Here is a 20,566-nt window from a genome sequence, read left to right as displayed (position 1 = left end):
GTGGTTCAGCCTGTATCTCTTGGTTTTGCCTGTTGGGGCTGAGTTAGACTGAAACAGGCAAATTAAAAACCTTAAAAATCACTTCTAAGAGTCACAGTAACTTAACGACTAAATGTCTAATCCAGCCTTGATGAATTTTTACTTTCTGATGAACATGTTAAAGTGTTGAAAAGCTGACCAAGTAACAACCAGAACTGCTATTTCACTGGGAATTTTAGTATCAACAGATTAGTGTAAAAACCTCCTAATGCTTTTTCATATGCAGTGTAACTCTATCTGACTGATAGGGGAAACAGAGTTTGGACTTCCTTCTTTATTAGGACAAGGTTGACCTCCAATGAAGCTGTCTGACAAGCTTATTTAAGCTATGGGACAGGTATTGGCCACCACCTCTTGCTTAATTTCCTTTGTGTTGCTTTGGAGATGGGAGACTGCAGCACAAGGCTGAGATTGCCTTCAGTGTTTGAAAATTCCCTGACAGTGCAAAGTCACAGCTGTGTCCTCTCTCCTAAGAAGTGTGAAATCTGAGAGCATCAGCAGCTGGCAGGAAATGTTTTGCAGCCACTGTGGTAGTCCCTTGAGCCATGGCAAATTTTCATGCAAAGATTACAGCCAGCAAAGTGCCTGGGAGCCCACACTGACAGTGCCTATTACCAGCAGGCATTTATTTTGGCTTGTCTAAAGATTTCTTTGCAAATGAATTGTGCCTGCTAATGCCACAGGAACAATTTGAGAGTGATTAGGATCAGCCAAGTATTAATTGTTGCTAGCTGGGAGTTCTTCATGGGTTATTCTGGAGATATCTTCTTGTTGGCAGGCTGTTTGTGGTGCAGACAAGAATCAAGCTCTGTAACAAAGCTGGCATCATCCCTGCTGGCTGTCTGTATCACCCAGGTAGTGTTCCAGAGTGCATTGCTCCATAGTGCCGGTGGTGCTGCTCTCTCTAGAGTGCCTCACCCTTCAGTGGAATATTTTGGAAGCATGTGCCAGATATTTTCAAGCCATAAAAAGATGTGGTTGCTGAAATACTTTAGTAAATGTTAAAAAGCAGACAGTTGAGTTTGCACTAATTGAACACAGCTATTTTTTGCTTTCTGCAACTGTGTCCTACTGTTACATCTTCCTGCTTGTGAGTAGCTGGTCAGGCAAAGGTGACCAGACTTGGCAAATTTGTATTTCACTGTTTTAGGCTGTGATAGTCTAACTGATTTTAGCATGTGTGCAAAGACAGCTTCTCCTGGAGTGACAGAAAGGGACTAAGTGGTGCAGAAGATGATCCAGCAGTGAAACCTGCATGTAAACGACAATAAGAGAGTGTTACTGGCTCTGCTTCCCAGACACTCCACAAACCCTGCTCTCTTACTGTTGGCTACAGTGATTGATGCCCAATGTATCAAGGACAATAATATTGATCAATAATCTTGTCAGTATCTTTAATTGTTACACATTGCCCAATTGCAAAGCATCCCCATGGATGGGCATTGACCTGCTCAGAATCACTGTAAGACTGACAGGTTTAAAGCTTCTGTTCCATGTAGGAGCCCTGAAAATGTTCAAAGTTATGGGCTTGGGTGTTTGCTTCTGAGAGGAGCAACTGTTCAGTGTCTTTAGGAAGGTGACAAATCTGATACGTCTTTGTATAGTGGTGCTCTGGGTTTTTTTTAATGTGTGGAGTGTTTCTGCAACTGAAAATTAAAACTGAGGAGCCAATGGATGCATTTGTTCAGTGTGAGTCTTCAGGGACAAAGAGTGCAGTGTGCCATTTTCAATCAGCAAAGGTTAAGTGGCAAGAGTGGTATTATGTCTCTTACTGGGTTTAATATCAAACCATCTTTCCAGTGAGGCGTGCAAATAACAGTGTTTTAATCAATATGTCCTTTCTGTGGCTTAAAAATAAGTTCCCCTCTGGAGATATTGGAATACTCAAATTCTGCTGTCAGCAAGAGCTCTTCAGAGAAGGTCCTTTTTCTGTTCTTTAAGTGTTCAGAACAGACTGGCATCCTAAGTAAGAGCTGTTGCCTCTAAGACAATATTTTCTCACAGCTCTACTGTGTTTCTTCAATAATTGCCTCAGGAGGAGTAATTCCAGAATTATGCAGAGCATTATGCAGGGGTTTGCAGAGAGTACAGACACCTGAATGCATAACTAGAGAAAAAAATCATATTGTTGGATGGCTTAATAGAAACATACTTCTGTTTGGATATGCATGGTCTGAGAATGTTTGCTGTCTTCTCTTCCTGCCCTTCTAGGCCCTGGAGTAGATACATGGGGGACTTCTCTGTCTGTTCCTTCTATCTTCACAGAAATTTCTCAAATATCAGTGTAATTTTCATCCAGATAACATAAGTGCAGCTATATATCAAATCCATATAGGCAACATATAAACCATCATCTGGTCCATTGAAAGACATTTGAAATTTTCTGTTAAATATTTGGTTCACTGAACAAAAAGGGTAAGATTCCTAGCCCTGTTTTCCAGAACTTTGTGCAAATAGATATTAATATCACTAGCAATGGGTCTTCTAATCACTTCCTTTGAGATAAAAGACCTTCCCATTAGGGGATCAAAAATTGATCCCGAATTCATTGTTATTCCTCTTGTCGCATCCCAAATAATTATTCTCCCTCTTTTTGTTGTTTAGATTGTAGTACCTGCTCTAGCTAAATTCCCTCCACTGAATCCCCTAAGAGATCCACTGATCTCAGTCCCCAGCTGCCACTAGCAATCAGTAAAGTTGACAGAAAAACTCTAGAACCAGTTCTCTCCTAGGGAGTCCCAGGGTGGCTTTGATCTCTGCTTGCAGGGCAGGTGGTAGCTGTGCAGGGAGTCTGCCTCAGGCAGTTCTGCAGTGCCTGGATCCAGCAATGTTTTGGCATCAATGGGGGATCTCATAAGGTTCTTAGAAGAAAATAAGTCTCTGTCTAAAGAAGAAATCCCTGGTAGCGAAATGCAAAATAAATCTTGGCAGGTGAATTCTTATTTTATAAGATTGACATCCTAACAGATTACCACATATCACAATGCTCCAGTGGCATTGTTTATCCTCTTTCTCCCCAGTGAGCCTCTGGCTAGACATTGAAATCAATTTTTTTCAGCTCTTGTTCATAAATTTATTTTTAGACCTTCTGGCACTTTATAATTTTGAAGACTTATTTCCAGCTAATTGAGCTCCTTTGATGTTGAGTTCATGATTCAATCCAATTCTTTCACAAATTTCATTTGGTGTTCCTGTGAGTAGATTAGACATACATTTTATAAAGTCAGGTACAGAGATAAAATTAATGCCCTGATCTGTTAAATGTCTTAATAAAGGCACATTATCTCTTAGCTAATTAAATCTCAAAGCAGCTAGTGAAAATTTTATGCCTTCTTCTTTGTTGCTGGTTGTCAGGATTCCTTTTATATCTCATCTGTTGAACACTATTCTGTTGTGGTGTATTCCTTTATCTAGTTACCTTATGCACATCATATTTCACCATAGCTGGTTGAATTTCGCTCACAGTGTACAACTTTTATAAGGCTCTTCAGTAGGACTGACTGGGCCAAACTTGATCAGCATAAATGACTAAAATTCTATAAAATTCATAAATTACTAAAAATGGGTGAGTGGTTTCAAAAGAAGCCACTGCTGTAGCCCTTCTGTGTCCTATCAAATGCCTGAAAAAACTTCTGTGTGAGATCTCTCTGGTGGTGTCAGAAGAGACATGACTTGAGGTACGTGCACAAGCTGTTAAAATATCACTGTTAATAGGCAACAGGACAGGTTTTGACAGCTTCCTTGAGTAACTTCCCATTGCATGTTTTCATACACCTGTTACCAAACAAGAACAAACAAACTGCAGCAGACAGCAGCTGAAGTACAAGAAGGGATGCTCTGTAATAAACATTGCACTGAACAAAAGTTTTGCTTCCAAGGTTGAGGTGTCATTGTGGGATTTTTCCCCTTTCAGTGTGCAGAAATTGAGTGAATTCCTGTCAAGTGAAGAAATTGGAGAAGAGCATGATAAATCTTCAGAGCTCAGAAGTGCAGATAATCACAGCAAGTACCAAGCAGTGGTGAGTAAAGCTGTCTCATTGCTGGTGAAGTGGCTGCAGTCGTTTGTACCCAGAATAAATTTTTCACTCCTCCATTTCCTACTGATTATTTCTTGCAATTGCAAAACCTCTATTTTAATACCCTGAATTGTATCATTCACACTATGGTTGCTAGAGTTTGGGACGTTTTGCTGATGCTGCCACCAATTAGTGCTTATTTCTGTCTCTCTGATTTTGCACAGCCACTCAAGGTTGTGAACCGCAAGAGGCCTGCCAGGGAGGACTGGAACAATTACAGCTCTCACATGAGGAGACCCATTAACATCACAGAAGCAGATGATTTTTGTGTAAAGGTGATATGAAGGTCACTCTAATAACACTTATATTAGCTCACTAATAGTCACTTTTGTACTCTGATGGCAATTTAAAGTTCAAGACACAGCATTTGATGTGAACTGTTAGACACTTGTGCACTTGTCAGAGATTAACCTCCACCTTTCTTGTATCTGTCTTCCTTTTTAAGAATTAACTACTAATCTCTAGGTTGTAATTAGTTGCAATTGTTCCTTTAGATTTCACCCAGCCATTTGCTATTTCAAGTGTTTAAGTCATTAGCCCTGTTCTCAGATCCAAAATTTTTAACCCAGAACAGCCAAGGTTGGAAGGAACCTCAAAAGATCATCTCACCCAACCTTTTATGTATGCTAGACTCTTTCTTCCAGTTCCAGGGTTTGTATAGAATAATAGGATGAAGAAAATAGAATTTGTTCTAGATGTTCCCGAAATAATGTCATTATGGGTCTTCCCTTCCTATTTTGGAATTCCTAGTAGCCTTTCCCCAGATGAAATTAAAAACTAACTCCCAAAGACCTAACTTGTCTGAAGAAAAAAATTACAATTACCCGCTTTGAAGACTGATGCTCTTGATTTGTTGTGGAAATGACCAGAAGTAATAAAAATCCCGATGGTTGTTATAGTGATGAAGCTGTTTATTTAGGGAGCCTGCTAATACATTTGCATTTCCAGCAAAAGAGGATGAATAATTCAGTTTCATGGGACTAAGTAGGACAACTGGTGATGCTTTCTGGGTTTTATTTATACATGCTGAATTGGTGCAGGATCCTTCTTAACAGACTTCCAGGAAAATAAGAGGAATATTTGAAAGAGGGTTTTGGGGGCAAAGTTGGGTCAAAAGACTGCCTGGAGTGGCAACAGTGTCACAAAGGAGAGGCCAGTGTAGTAACCTCTGTAAGGCTTGAAGGGAAAGCCAGGCCCAGGGATAACTTTTGGCTCCATCTGCTGACACCACTGTCACCAGTAGCCCTGGGTCAGGGAATTTGTGCAGGTACTGCCTGCCTGTAGCTCATTGCCCAGGAAGGGACATCAGTAGAGAGAGGATCCTCTGGCTGCCTTTGGTAATCCAGAGGGAGGAACACCACGCTCGCTTTGCTCAAGATAGGAGTATCAGCTTTTCTCAAGAGTGTGATAAAAGTGTCCCCTTCCACGCTTCTTAGATGAAAAATTGTTGTACCTTGCATAGCTGAAAGGCTTTGAAGGCTTTAGTGGCTCTGAAGAAGTGAGGGAAGAGGGTCCTGTATAAATTTAAAATTATCTCCCATCCCTTGTTTCTCGTGGTATCCATGGAAATCTCCATTTAAAGTCTGAACAGGCTTTGTTTCCTGGTTTCAGTCTTTTTCAGTGAAATTATTTCTCTATCTATTAAAACCTAGATTATCTGGGAATCATGTCAGAAATACAAAGGAAAATTCTGTAATGGGCAGCAATATCTGATTTAATGAAAGGTTCTGCAGGTCTGCTTGGAATTTGGGGGTTGGAATTGCTGTGAAAACTGCACTGTGTCTCGAGTGACATTCAGGGCTCTGCAGAGAGCAAACTGGGCATGGATGTAATTTAATTGTATTATAATCATTTCACCTATTACATGTACCCACCTTACAGACAACAGAACAAGAGAAACTCTAAATGGCAACTTTTTGTCCTTATGATTTCTCAATAATTTTCTAATAGTGCTTGAGTTCAGAGGTTTCTGCCCATCAAAGTACAGTCCTTCACAAAATCAGTCACTTGAAGATCTATTTCCTGCAATGGGCAAAGGCTAACTCTGTTCCCATGCTCAGTGTAATGAAAAAAGAAGTGTCTCTGATGTTGGGGGGGAAAAAGTGAGCTCTAAACCTGGGTTTCTGTTTATTTTATTTCTCCATGTTGTTATAGATCACAAATGGATTTTTCACTTGGACACCTGAAGGTCCTCCAGCGTTGTCTAATATTGATATCCGAATCCCTCAAGGTACAAAATTGCATCAGATAAGCAGAATAAGATATTTTTCCATAGTTATTTGCTAAATCATAACCTTATGTAAACCTTTTACCCTCACAGGCCAGCTAACAATGATTGTAGGACAGGTGGGCTGTGGTAAGTCATCTCTCTTGCTGGCCATTCTTGGTGAGATGCAGAAGATCTCTGGGAACATATCCTGGACCAGGTAGGGGCATTTAATATAAAATTCTAATTTAATTTTAAAATTCGGCTTGACTAGAGTGGTAATGCAGAAAAAGCCCAAAATCTCTCCTGGAAACTTGTGGAGTCAAGGATTTTCTAGATACACAGTCAAGATGAAAAGATCAGAAGGAATCCCCAGCCAGGGTCAAACAAGTTGCCTATTCCATTCATAGGAAAGGACAACCATTCTTGGGCATTCTGCGCTCCAGCAACATAACCTGAGTGAAACTGTAACTAATTTGGAATTAGAATTAATGAGCTTGAGGTGTTGTGCAGCTACAGAATGGTGTTTGTACTTTCAGGCCTGAGCTGGTATCTTTGCATGGAGCTCTGAAGCGGTTCTGGCTCACTAGGAGCAGTGCCTGGCTCAGATGTGTGCTCCATCCCAGCACCAGGCTAATGCCTGACAATTTGAAGAGTGTCTTTCAAGTGGCAGTGACCTCAGAGTCATCCCCAGTGCATCCTGCCTGGTCTGACAGGAGTGAGTCAGCCATGTCCTGCCCTCCTTCCCCAAGGGGACACAGCACCTGGACTCTGATAGCCACTTAGAGATTCCACTCATGTCTGACTTGGGTATTGGCCTTGAAGGGAGAGAAAAAAATTGTTCTGAACTCCAGCAGCTTCTGTTGGGACTTCTTCTCTTGACCCTCAGGCAAGGTGACAGATGGTAAAATGTATTGCAGCTCCTGTATATGGTTTCCAGTAAATTCCTGCCATCTCTAATATACAGTTTAATCAATGTGTGTGAACATTTTTGGCCTGTTTATTTCACAGTAGCAGACTTCCTACTCCTACAGTCTGCACTTTGCCTTTTGGGCTATAATAATTTGTAGATAAGGTTCAACAAATTGCAGAAGTACCTAGAGAAACAATTAATTTTATTTTCAATTGATTGGGAATGAGGGAAAACCAGCCTACCTATAAATCAAATCCACACACTCTGATAGACAGAGGATTGTTGTTATGCAATGGATGCTGCAGCGATTTTGTGGAAGGGTTCTCTAAATTCCTTGAGTGTTGGTCAAGAGATATGATTTATATCCAACCTTCATGTATAAGCCAGTCACACTTCTGAGAATTGCTTTAATAACAATAATCTGTGGAAGGAAGGTTGTCTACTTTATAGGTGGGGAAAATGAAATATAAGAAGCTGACCCTTTCAGCTAGTGAGGGAAACAAGCACCGCAGCCAAAGTTCCAGAATGTGGTGATCTATCCATGAGAATATACTTCCATAAGCAGAAAATCAGACTGTGGTGAGGAACCATACAGAATCCCTGCAGCCTTATTAGGTGAACTAATTTCATTTCAGCAAGGCTGTAATTTTTTGCGGAGGACATAACATGATTAAGTGTAATTTGAATGTCTGATGCTAAACTAAAACAGATGACATGATGTTTCTGATCAGAAACTCTGCTGTGTTTTTAAATAGCACTTGTTTAGAAGTATGTTCTTCACAACAGTGGAAAGGTCAGAACTGGTTTTCATGTCTTCTATATGTGCCAAAGTATCACAAGGTGCAATTCAGTTGTTATCACATTTGCTGTGCTATCTGTCAGATATGTAGAAAGGGACTTGTGGCTGAACAATCTGAGCACTGTAAGTGCTGGCTGCACTGAGGCAGATTAGGTGTTGTCTCATCTTTCAGAGCTGCTGCCATGTGCACTGGTCTATTCAGAGTGATGGATGCAGCCAGTGTGGGCTGCACACTTGTGTTGTAAAGCTATCAGATGAAAGCTCCCTTAATTTGATAAGAAAATACTAATGCCTGACTGGGAACATGCAACCTTATCCCAGGTTCAAGGAGAGTAGTCTTATCAAGTAATCATCAGGGCTGGTAGCCCCAGCTCAGGCAATGAAAAGTGTCACCAAAATCACTTAAGTTCCTTGTTAGAGCTCTTTCTTTGGGAATGCTTGGCTTCAGTCATTCATGTTACAGAATAGACCTGAATTAGTTCATCCAAATTTCCTTCCCCTTCCCTTCCTCCAAGGTCATAGCTATGAAGATGAAGGATGTGTCCTGCTGACATGTCACTCAGTGCTCAGGAAATCTGGATGCTGTTCCTGGCCCTTCCCTTGATCTAATAGATAAGTTATTTCCCCACTCTCTGCCTCCATGCTTTATGAATAAAACAGGATTAACTGCATATCATTTTTCTTGTTTCTTACAAAAATTCTTTCAAACCCTTAAAAAGTAATGTAGTTTATTCCTGGGCTAGGAGGGAGATAATCAGAAGTGAACCATGGCTCATTTGTGATATTTTTGTTGTGTTACAGTGTGTGTCCAGAAGAGTCAGCTCAGATTCATGCCTCCTGTCCAGAGCAGCCTGAAAGCATCTCAGTATAAATATTTTAAAATATGGTTAGGGATTTAACAAAAATAGAGGACTCATTATTTACCTTCTGTGCAGGTGGTAGATGGTAATGATTTGACCTGTTATTGAGTAAATAATTATAGTATATGCCATGCTAATTTCTTCTGGGCAGTATCTCTCTTTTAATAGTCCCAATTCAAGTCTTGTTGGAGTAAATAATACCAGAAAACTGACCTAATGATGCTCAAACAAATGTGTTGCTCAGACATAATTATGTAATTTGTTTTAAACAGGACATACATTCTTGCATGTGAATCTTGAATCTTTATAATGTGAAGGAAAATAGAGATTTAAGGTTGTTAACAGTAGGTTTTCATCTTAGTGTGGAGTTGACTGGTTTAATCTAATGAAAAAAATTAAACTTGTTTTTATGCCTGCAAAGTAATTGGTTTTTTACAATTCAGGTTTCTGGAGTTTTCAGAAACATCCAAGTACTTAATTTTATCTAAGGGGGATATCAAAATCTGAAGGCATGAAAATCTCAGTAGGCTCATCTTTGCATCATTAGACATCTAAAGTACCTTGACAAATTAGATCTAGACCTCATTATCAAACATATGTTACTTTGACATTTCAGCATCGTTAATTGCCAAGAGTATGCAGGAAAAGGGAGAAGGAAGGGATAGGACAAGTGTGGAAAAGTTGGTTGAGAAATTTGAGCTAAAACTCCAAATGGAGAATAATTGTTTTCCTGCTACAGTGCAGAAACAGAGATCAGGGAATTGATTACCATTGGCTCAGGGTCATTGTGTCCTGCAGGGAAGGGCTGGAAAAGGAATTTTCTATTTCAATCTATCAGTAGTTCCTGTGAAGAATGTGTTTCTAGTTAATGACATGCAACAGGCTTGTGGGTTTTTGGAGACTGGACCACTGAGTTCACATGGTCACTAAAGACCAGTGGAGTATGAGTGTACTGTGGAAAAGCTTTGTTCAGTACACAGACCTTTGGAGTAAAGGTACTGATGGCTGGCTGGTGCTCACAAATTGTACAGTAATTTGATTTAGATATGGTCATTGCTTATTGTGTGTAAATTTTATGGAAGTGTCTCACACCAACTTTTGAATCTGCAGGTATAGTTTTCTCTCTGGTATATTTATAAGCAAATTGTGTTGACTCAAAGTTAATGAGATTGTCCTGTTTAAAGCATCAAAGACTTTGTTCTTCCTTGATTTTGTTTATATCATTTGACACACAGATTTTTCACTCTTTTGAATGGAACTGAATTTAGCATCAGTAATAAGTATGCCCAGTCATCCTGTCAAAACAACTCGGAACATCTTTGTGTACGTTCAAAAATAGCAAAACCAAAACCTGTCTGTCCTTTGGACCTGCCTACATTAACACAAGCACATCACTCCAAGGATAGGGCTGCACAGGACACAGTATGTGGCAACTGAAGTTGGGGTTTGGGGTTCACAGTAACCCATTATATGCTATAAACATGCAGTTAAAAAAAAAAACACCAAAAACAGTATCACAAATTATCATTTGGTTTTCCCAGAAAATGAACTTTTTATAATGGAACATCATTCTTGTCACAGCAGGACTTCTCAGTTCTGCTAGCACCTCCAGGACAGGGTGGAGGTGGTTTTATTTGAGTCAAATTAATGTTTATAAGGTAAAAAAGGGTCACCAAATCTTTTTGCCTGATGAAATCAAGTCAGTTTGTGTAGAAGGAACAGATGCTGCACTGGAGCTCTGTGATAAGTAATGTTTGCAGCCTGTGCACTAAGTGGAATTTAATAGTTTTTCTTTCTGGGGCAGATTGCTTGTGCTCACTTAAGTAAACAATCTTTGCTTTCTATTTGTGATGCAGCTGCACTTCTGACAGTGAGACGGGGGAAGATTTCAGGTATGGTATTATATGCCATTATTGGCTTTCCTTCTGAATTGATTGCAGTAGAAAAAGCCAAAGGTTTCTAAAATCTTAAGATACAGAGTCAGAATTCTGAAAATCAGTGAAAGTTTTAACTGCATTATCTCAGGATACAATTTTTGAAAGCACTTATTCAAGTAATGCAAATAAGAGTTGGATTTCTGTAATGAAAGCATTCCCATTTGGAGATTTTGAAAATTCTATCCTGATATGTCTTTGAAAATCTTTCTCTAAAGATCTGAACCAGATTATGCTGCACTTTGAAAAATTGTATTAAGTGTTTAAAGGTCTCATCTATTGAAGCAAATTCTCCCCATTATCCTTCTCTTCATTTTTTCACATCCTGTCATAAGTTTGTTTTCTCACCTGCCATTCTTCAGGCACATGCAGAGAAGTGTGGAGAGTAAGAGATTAGTCCATCTGTTGGCTTAGAAATTATTTTTACCTGATTAACATAGCTCAGCTTGGATTTTGGGAATATTTACCAAATCAACTAAGAACAAAGCTTTCTGATTTTGGGGCACAAACCTCCAGAATGATAAACCTTGTAAAAGTGATGATCCTGTTCCTGCTGGACTGAGTGAGAACTTTGTTGTTGAAATCAGCAGTGTCATATGGCCTCTCTTACCTTGACTTAGGCTAAATCCTGTGGCTTTTACTGACCAAAATATGTTCTTGGTTCTGTGATTCTCCAGCTATCCCCCTGCCTTTTCTTTGGGTTTGCCAGCCTCTTCTCTCCCATGTACTTTATTTCTCAGACTTGTTGCCTGGTTGTCAGACTGAGTCCTGCAAAACTGCTGCTCCCATCTCTGAGTATAAGAGGAATTTTCATGTACCTTGTGTCTAAGGCTCATGGTCAAGGACACGTAGAAATCTCACAGTCCTTTCTGTGTTCAGAGACTGAAGTTTCTGGGCCAAGTTGAAGAAAAAACATTTGAACCCATTATGATACAAGAGAATCATGATCAGAATCAGTCTCATGTGTGAAATTGGTATGGAAATGGATGGAGAAGAGTGAGATAACATGCACAACAGTATAGCAAGAGTATTAAAAAGTAGGAAAGAATATTAGACTGGATGAAAAAATTACCTACATTGTCATATGTTCTGGGAATCCTGGTTGTTTAAGTTTTGTAAGAATACCTTTGGTGGTTTTGTTGCACTAACATCCTGTAGAACTTTTTTGGTGTTCTCAGAAGAAAATTTTGGGTCAAAGTCTTTTGAGGTCTTGAGCATTTACTCATAGGTGTTGGAGGCTTTCTATGAGGTTGTTTAGCACTTCTCCAAACCGAAGCTTTAACTCTACCCTTTTTAGGTCAATATCACATAGCCCAGAATTTTAGCATAAAAAGAGCTTTATTTCTGTTATGCAGTCATTTTGCTGGTTTTTAATTATAGCATAGTTATATTTGTGGTGTTATTTGCACTGTCTGAAATATATTTTTTTTTTCAAAAAACTTGTGTGTTTGTTTTCTACAGCCCAGAGAAAGAATCTCCTGTTGACATGGAAGTCAGGTACAACATTTTAAAAACTAATGGGAAGCCCCAGGGGTTCTGTTCCAAACTCAGCCATTCTGTGGCTTGGTGAACATTGTTCAGCAGTCTCTGCACTTAATGAGTTGAATATTCCCCATTAAAGAGAAACAGGATGTCTCTGTATGCAGCTACTGCAAGATCTAAACCAAAAAACAAACAGGTGGCCCTTGAAGTTTAATAACGGCAGAAAGATTTCTTCCTGAATGCTCAGGACTGGCAGTACCAGAATGCTCCAATACTTCCCATCAAGCTGAAAATACAAGAAGCATAGTTTTTGCATGTGCAGTTATAATGTAGAACAGTACACATTTCTCTCATATCTGAAGAACATTTGGATTTGAGTTGACTGGTACTAAAAGTTAATGAATTGTGCAAAATAATCAAAACAAAACTGAAGTCAGCAATCCCAAAACACACAGGAAAGGCTTTGCAAAATATTATTTCCTCCATCATCATAATCCTAACTCCATTGCATTTTAAGTGCATCTATTTTCTTTTAAAAATTGCCAACATCTCAGATTTGTAGATTTATTAAGGCACTGAGATTCATATATGTGTCCCTTAACTATTTGTGTTTGATCTTGAAGATCTACTGCACCTCCTGCACTTAACAAAATGAAATGTGAAAGTAGAGATAGATTAATAAGTTTAAGCAAACAATCTTCACAACAGAATGACTGAAAGATTAAGGTTGAAGGGACCTCAGGGGTCATCTGCTCCAGCAGTGCCATCCCAGAGCACATGGCACAGGATTGTATCCAGATGGTTCTGGAGTATCTCCACTGAGGGAGACTCCACATCCTCTCTGGACAATCTGTTCCAGTGCTCAGCCGCCCACACTGTAAAGTGAATGTTATTCCTTTTCACAGTGTTGTTTCTGATTAATTAACCTGATTCATAATTAGTAAACAGGCTTGATTCTATATTAGACATAGTTCATAGTCTCCAGGGAGCTCAGTGAAGGTTTTCCTTATTTAGTGCAAGGCTGAATTTTTCTGTCTGCACCTCTGTGATAATTAAGAGGCTATGGTTAGTCTGTTGTGTTATCAGAGGGGAAGAAAACACACTGCATTGCTGAAACACATGGTTATTTATGCAGTCTGGGGACAGGAACAATCACTTCCACCCACAGAATGATGCCTTGAAGGCCTGTGTCTCCTAAACCATTGGTTTACATTCAGTCCTAAAACTGTGAAACCTTATGGATATTCAAGGCAGACTTTCAGAGCAAGTCTTGCACACTCCATTGCAGAATATTTTGTTCTCTGGATTTTCAGCCATGTGTTTCTCACAGTTTCAGTAACAATTGTTTGATTCTCTTTGCTGTATGCAGCACTGTGGACATGCAATAGATTCCATACATATGGAAAGAAAGATGCTTGCAAGCATTTGCAGACTTTTTGTTTATGTCAGAATATAATCAGTCCTGATATGCCATCCTAGTGTCAGTTTGCAACTGGGATCAATTTAGAGGAATTTACTAAATCCTCAGTCCATAGTCAGTTTTGGCAAGGTTGTTGCCTGTTGCCAAGTTCCTTGCAGAAATGAACTCTCACTGATGTCCTAAAAGCAGAATGTAATCCAAATGTGAGTGATATTCCCAGACATTGTGCTGGTTCTCAGCATGGAGTGCATCACACTGGCAGGACCCATATCTTCACTCAACCAAAGAACACTTTCTGCGAAAGTTGTAAAACCTTTTTCTTCACAACTTTGCTGATGTTTTTCAAAAAGTAAATTAGCAGTAACTTTTTGATCACATTTAGAATTAAGAGATGCATGGTCACAGTTTCAAGCAATGAAAAGGAGAGGAAGGGAATACATCTTCATCTTGGAATGCTCAGAGCAATTTTTTTCTCAGTTATTGGGATGAAAATTTCATACAAATAGAAAAAGTGCTGCTTTCTTGAGGCAGACCTGAATGTTCTTTGAATTAGATTTTGGGGCTGCAGGCTGGGCTGCCTAGGGGCTATTTTCTGTCTTTTTTTTCTTTTGTTTAGCTATTTCTGTTTCATTTTCCAGTAAAGAAAATGTATAAAGCATAATGAAATTCTAGTGAAACATCATAAATTTCAACTTGGAAGCATGTTAGCAGAATAGTGGAATTGTGTGTTCTTTGAGGTCATCAACAAAAATTGGATCCTATCTTGGTTTCTAAACAAGCTTGGTAAAAGCATGAAAAAAAGAGCAGGGCAAGTGACCTTAACTTATAAAGAGAAATAAAATGTACTTTGTCAAGTCATGGTTTGAATTGCTTTCAGGTCCATCTAGGCTGTCTAGCAGACAAAGGCCACGTTTGGGTGAGAGGTCCTATCTTTTTATTGGATTAACTGATAGAGCTAGGAAGAAAACAAATATGCTTTTAGGCATATGATCCCTCTATCTACCTTTTCTGTAGAAAGGATGATATGCCAATGAGTTTTCCAAAAGTATCAGTTGCTCTGATAAAAGATGTTGCCTTTCTCCCAGCTCTGTCTTTCTGGGATCCTTAATGCACCACAGACAACAAAAGCACAAATTCTCTAGCAGGCAGAACTTTCCTTTTTTAATAATAATAATAATTTCTGCTAAATAATATATGCATAGTGAGTAAGATCCTGTTGACTGTACCTGCTAAATTGTCCCTTCTGATGATACATTATGAGGGCCATTTCACTGGCGGAAATTTAGCAAATTTTTTTGTCTGTGTTCTTTTTTCTTGCCTTTATAGGCACAGAAATGACTTACTCATTTACTTTCCAACTCTAGTTCTCTTCTAAAAATGGGGGGGGGGGGGGGGGCGAATGGCAGAGGGAATTGCCTTTGTCCATGTGCAGATTGTTTGGATCTTTTTCAAACACTTTATCTTTCTAGAATGGCCCACCCTGAAATGTGCTGCCTAACTAGTGATCTGCTACACATGTAATTTTTTATTAATCTATCCAAACAGAGCTGGGATTCAGTCTTTGGTAATTTTCCTCCTGCCATCCACTCTGATCAAGAGGCAGCTTTATAGAGCTGGACTCTCCAAATCCCACCTCACAATAGAAGAGGGAACAAAGTGAAATTCAGTTGGGTAAACAATTCCAGTATTCTGTTGGAAATTTATCATCTTATGTATTTCCTTGATGGAAAAGCTATTGATTGTCCTAATGAAAGAAAGGAAAGCATTTTGAAGACTAATTACTAGTTTCTTCATTTACAAGAAAATGGTTTCCAAAAGCAGCAATTTCACTGGTAAGCTGGGAACTCTTGTGTTTGTTTTTTTCCCAGGAAAAGAGGTGCAGTAGCTTATGCATCTCAGAAGCCTTGGCTGCTCAATGCCACAGTGGAAGAGAATATCACATTTGAAAGCTCTTTTAACAAACAGAGGTAACAAGTTCCAGCGCTGTTGTGTTTTACTCCCCTTTTCCATAAATATTGGGGTCATGTGGGTCACACATGGGGCCCCATCTCCCTGCAGGAACAAACCTACTCCACCTGCCTGAACATGACAGCCTCCCCCTTAGAGCACGCTTTTCCTGAGTGACACAAAGGACTGGGTTTGTCTCACTTGAGCTCAGGTGTACAAATGTTTCCATTTCCAAGGATTGTGTTTGTTTAGCATGCAGTGTTCTCTCATGTGATTGACTAGTTTGCCTCTCCTGGAGGGACATCACCTGTTTGGGAGTGGGAATATTGTGTGTAAAGATTTAGTGGGCTGCCTTTTTATTCAGTATAAATGCCCACAACACATTGTAAAATACTTAGAAATCAGCTGTTGGTATTCCATTCCCCACCCTTAAAAGAAGTGGTCGATTATGCATTTGCATCTTAGACTCATTTTTTTCTGTCGTCCTGGATATTGAAATAAGAAACAAAGGTGTGAAAACCAACTGCTAAAAATAGCAATATACCTTGAAAGAACTTATGTTTGTCTTTCCTAGGTTTAACTATTTAACATTTTTATTTGGGAAGCTAACATAAGATTTCAGCTCAGCTTTTTCTAAGCTGAAATATTACTTACTTGCCTGTGATTGAAAGAGATCCCATTAGAACAATTAGTGGCTAACAAATATGTTTTCCACTGTGTGATTTTTTTCCAGCTGGGTAATTTTTGTTCCTCTGCAGGTAGGAAATGTGCTTCTCCAGCAGTATCTGAGTGGATTTTGTTGCCCTTTTTGTTTCCACAGGTACAAGGCAGTAATTGATGCTTGTTCCCTCCAGCCTGATATTGACATTCTGCCTCACGGAGACCAAACCCAGATTGGAGAGAGGGTCAGTAAACAGCTACAGGCTTCTATTTTTGGTTTAAATATATAGAGAGGGGTTTATTATTTTGTTGGTTCTTAAAATCTTACAGGTTATTTGGCAACAAAGGTAATCTTTTAGTTAAGTGTATGTTTGGGTCATTAGTCTGAAAGCTCATTGCTCAGTGAACATGGAAACACTGTCATTTATGTGAGGTGCAATGATTTAAATGTGCTGCTATCAGAATGTTTGACTATTCTGCAGCTGCTATTGCAGATATCCTGACTTAACAGGATATTTTTTGGTTTCTTTAGAAGTAACAGAAAAATAAATAACAATACATAGATATATTTTTAGAGCCCTTTCATTTACAGAAGGGCCGGTGTTTAATCAATAGCTTTATCATATCAGGGAAGATTAGGAAATGATGAGAATGGAAACAGAAGTCAGAGATTTGTAAACAATTTCCTCTAGCATATACTGGCACTGGTACAAACAAAAGAACCCCAAAAATGCCCCCTAAAACACCACAAGGATACATTACAGGCCCACACATTGAAAAAATTTCTCATGTTTCTCTGCCCAGAAAAGTCTTCTATGGATAATTCAATTAGAATAGGGAATATGAATATTCAGTTAATATTTTCTTTAACTGTCTGATTGTTTCTCTCCTGCTTATCTCCAGGGTATTAATCTGTCTGGAGGGCAACGCCAGCGGATCAGCGTGGCACGAGCACTTTACCAGCAGACAAATGTTGTGTTTCTGGTGAGCAGTGCCCTTCTGTTTATGCTCCATGCAGAAGAAGGAGCTGCTTTTTCATTTAGAGTATTTCATGGGTCGCATGCTGAACATTGTGTTTCACTGAGCTGAGCCAAATGTGCACTGTGTGTTTTATATCTCTTGTCAGCTAGCCTGCAGGTAGGAAGCATTTTGTAAATGCTGCAGACAGACAGGTAGGTATTGCACATTAAAATGCTGATGCTTATCCTCTCAGTATGTTGAAAGTTCAATTTGACCCTTGCTTTTATTTTTGGGTCTTGGAAATGTAAGTTTCAACTGTATTCATGAAATTCCTAAGCTGTCTCAGGCCTAAAATTAATGTTGCCTCATGTCTGGGGTGTTTCCTTTCTGCAACAATCTAAGCTGCTTTTGCACCCTGAACTGCCTGTTGTATATCCCGTCCCAGCTTCAGCTATGGAAAGAGAGTGACAGCAGGTTCTAACACCTTCACAGGTGGGAAAGCAGATGCATCCTACACACTCACTTGTAGTGAGCTTGCTGGCTTTTCAATTTAGGACTTCCTTCTTGAGCTGAGTTTTCTAGAAGGTTTGAATCCAGCTGTTATGACAGTGAGACATAAATCATGTAGGATTAGATAAACTGTGCACATTAGATGTCATACCTAAAAGAAAGGGAGGCTATTTAGACATTTCCCTGTAATTAAGCTGATCAGTCTGTGCTTGCTTCATGTGTAGGGCATTTCCAGGCAAAGATCAGATTGCAGGAGAATAGAGAACAGTTGGGTCAGGTGCTGCAAATCAGCTAATCCACTATTGGTCTGTAACTTGGTTTTGCCCTTTTTGTCCTTCTGTGAAGGACACTCAATAACCTCCTAATAGCAGCAGGTTCTCTTATGGTTTGGCAATGGAAAAACACCTACAAATAAACTTCATTTCCAGTATTAATATTTAGAAAATAACCAAGAATCCTATATGTTAGTATTGGCAAACACTCAGTTCTTTTAAGGCTGGTTTTGTAAAGAAATACCTGTGAAGCTTCACTCTCACAAGTACAAATGTCATGTGGCTGATGTTTAGGTCTGTGCCAGGTCAGAAGAGTGCAGCAGCAGAGCTCACAACATCCTTGCTCAGCGAGCACACTGCATACATAGGTTTTGAGAGAAAATTCTGGATCATGAAGTTACTGTGTTTCAAAAGCACTTCCTATGTGCTTTATGTTGTGATGCTCTGGTTTAATAAACTAAGTGAATCTAAGTGGCCATATTTATCTTACTTCTAATTTCAGATATTTTTGATTTCTAATGAAGCCTGGGTTTAGTGTGATATTATAGTATGAAATAGTAACACTAAGTAAATCCTACAGCCAGTATCACTATTGCAAGCAGAAATATCAAATCAAATCACAAGGTTTGTGATTCCATATAAATAGGATTAGGTAGACAAGCTTCCCAAAAGATAGTAGAGATTAATTTATGCCTAAATGAATTGCATATAATTGATTGATTTAATAAGATAATGTAGATCTCAAATCAAACATCTGAGCTGAGTCAGCAAAATTATCAATATTGCTTCTTTTATGATATCTTTTGGTGATTCTTTGTTAATAGTGTATTGATTTATGAAGAAAAAAAAAACCAAATAAAAAACAAACCAATAACTGGAGGCAGTGATGTTCAAGGGAAACAGAAATATGCTCGTTTTCCCTGTTGGTGGAGCAGTAATGCAATATTTGCCACCGACCCACACTGGGAGCCTGACAGAAGCCATGCTCTCCAGCTGTGTGGGCCATGAACACATCTGGAGAGAGGAGCAGGTCCCAGAAAACCCCACAGAATTGTAGAATTGACACAGCTGGTGTTAGTCAGTGCTCTCTGTAAAAACACAGTTCAAGTTTTGGCGTTCTGTAAATTAAGAAAACTCTTCCTCACAATTTTGATCTGATGGCCTCTTTGTGTGTCTGTGTTGATCTACCTGGTTTTACTGATATTAAAACCTGTTAAGTTTCCTTGGATCCCACAAGTTGTGGCTCCAAAAGCTGACCCCCCTTATCCTCATGACAGGATGATCCTTTTTCTGCCCTGGATATCCACCTGAGTGACCATCTCATGCAAGAGGGGATCCTGAAGATGCTGCGGGAGGACAAGCGGACGGTTGTGCTGGTGACCCACAAGCTGCAGTACTTGCCCCATGCTGGCTGGGTAAGGAGCCTCTTCTCAATTTTTCTGTGGAAGAAAAAGCATGGCAGGAACATGTCTTGCTGCAAACAGTGCTTTCACTTCATCTCTCCCCCAAGTAATAGTTCAGTGAGAAGATATGTAATAAAGATCTTTTGAAAATCAGCCAGTTAGGGGAGCCATAATTTTGTTATTCCCATCTTGGAACACCTAAATATGTTGCATTTTCATAGACCTGCTTCTTAATACTCTTATGAAAGCCAGTAACATTTAAAATATATTGACTATCCCAAACCATTTGTTATATTGAAAATTTTGGCTGATTTTTTGATCTCAAAACAGTGAAATGTTTGAGTAACACCTTTGACTCTGCTGGGATGTTACTAGGAATTTGTGTTATCACAGGAAAAGGTTCATTTATGCAAGGTGGATATTGAGAGGTGTGGAAATATAAGGAAAAAACCCATTGTTTCCCTGTGGTTAATACTAGCATATTGAGTATATACTAGTATATTAAGAACATCTTTTCCCTTTGTGTGTGGGCAAGATGTTAAGAAATCTGTAGTATTTGATTGTTCTATTAGGTTTCTTTTTTATATCTTCTATTTTAAAGGGGAAAAAAAACGGAGGTATGCTTTCTATACCAGTTTGTAATTGGAAATGTCAAAAAGATGATAAGGGAAATTTTAGGGTTTGGATTCTTTCTTTTTTAATTCATTGGTTCCTATTGGCCTTGCACTAGTTCCTGCAGTTTTCCACCCTCCCAGGTCTCTTGGCCCATGGTGATTGATGACTGCAGTTATACCTCCTAGCAGGACTTCTCTCTTTCACATCCTGCACAGGCTATAGCAGCAGTTTCCTGGTCTCAAGAAATAATCATATTGCAGCTGCTTCCTGAGCTTCATGCTGCCTTGGTATAAAGTTGCAGATAGACATTCATCTTGTTCTGATCAGGGTTTGGTGGGCAGCAATTGTTATTTATGGTCTCGGCTGTGACCTTGTCCCTCCGTTGTTTGTTTACCTTTAGAGTTAGCACTGTTCTCAACACAGCCCTGGTTTTCAAAGTAGTGTCTCTTGGGATACAGGAATTTTTTGCC

The 20,566-nt window shown here is 39.3% G+C and overlaps 1 protein-coding gene across 4 annotated transcripts in view; it reads left to right on the top strand.

The window, feature by feature from the left end:
* ABCC8 (ATP binding cassette subfamily C member 8) overlaps positions 1-20,566 on the top strand; it is a 73,047-nt gene that overhangs the window by 30,693 nt on the left and 21,788 nt on the right. For 3 of the 4 annotated variants that reach the window (XM_058807959.1, XM_058807962.1, XM_058807961.1), the window contains exons 13-22: positions 3,953-4,058; positions 4,280-4,390; positions 6,270-6,345; positions 6,436-6,541; positions 10,750-10,785; positions 12,289-12,324; positions 15,598-15,696; positions 16,497-16,581; positions 17,240-17,320; positions 19,356-19,493. In XM_058807959.1, coding sequence (XP_058663942.1) covers positions 3,953-4,058; positions 4,280-4,390; positions 6,270-6,345; positions 6,436-6,541; positions 10,750-10,785; positions 12,289-12,324; positions 15,598-15,696; positions 16,497-16,581; positions 17,240-17,320; positions 19,356-19,493 — 874 coding nt within the window. The remainder of the gene's footprint in view (positions 1-3,952; positions 4,059-4,279; positions 4,391-6,269; positions 6,346-6,435; positions 6,542-10,749; positions 10,786-12,288; positions 12,325-15,597; positions 15,697-16,496; positions 16,582-17,239; positions 17,321-19,355; positions 19,494-20,566) is intronic. The other variant, XM_058807960.1, reaches the window with a different exon arrangement.

This window comes from Ammospiza caudacuta, chromosome 6 (genome assembly GCF_027887145.1).
Source record: "Ammospiza caudacuta isolate bAmmCau1 chromosome 6, bAmmCau1.pri, whole genome shotgun sequence".
Lineage (NCBI taxonomy): Eukaryota > Metazoa > Chordata > Aves > Passeriformes > Passerellidae > Ammospiza > Ammospiza caudacuta.
The sequence above is the reverse complement of the archived record's forward strand: the minus strand, read 5'-3'. Positions and strand labels throughout refer to the sequence as shown.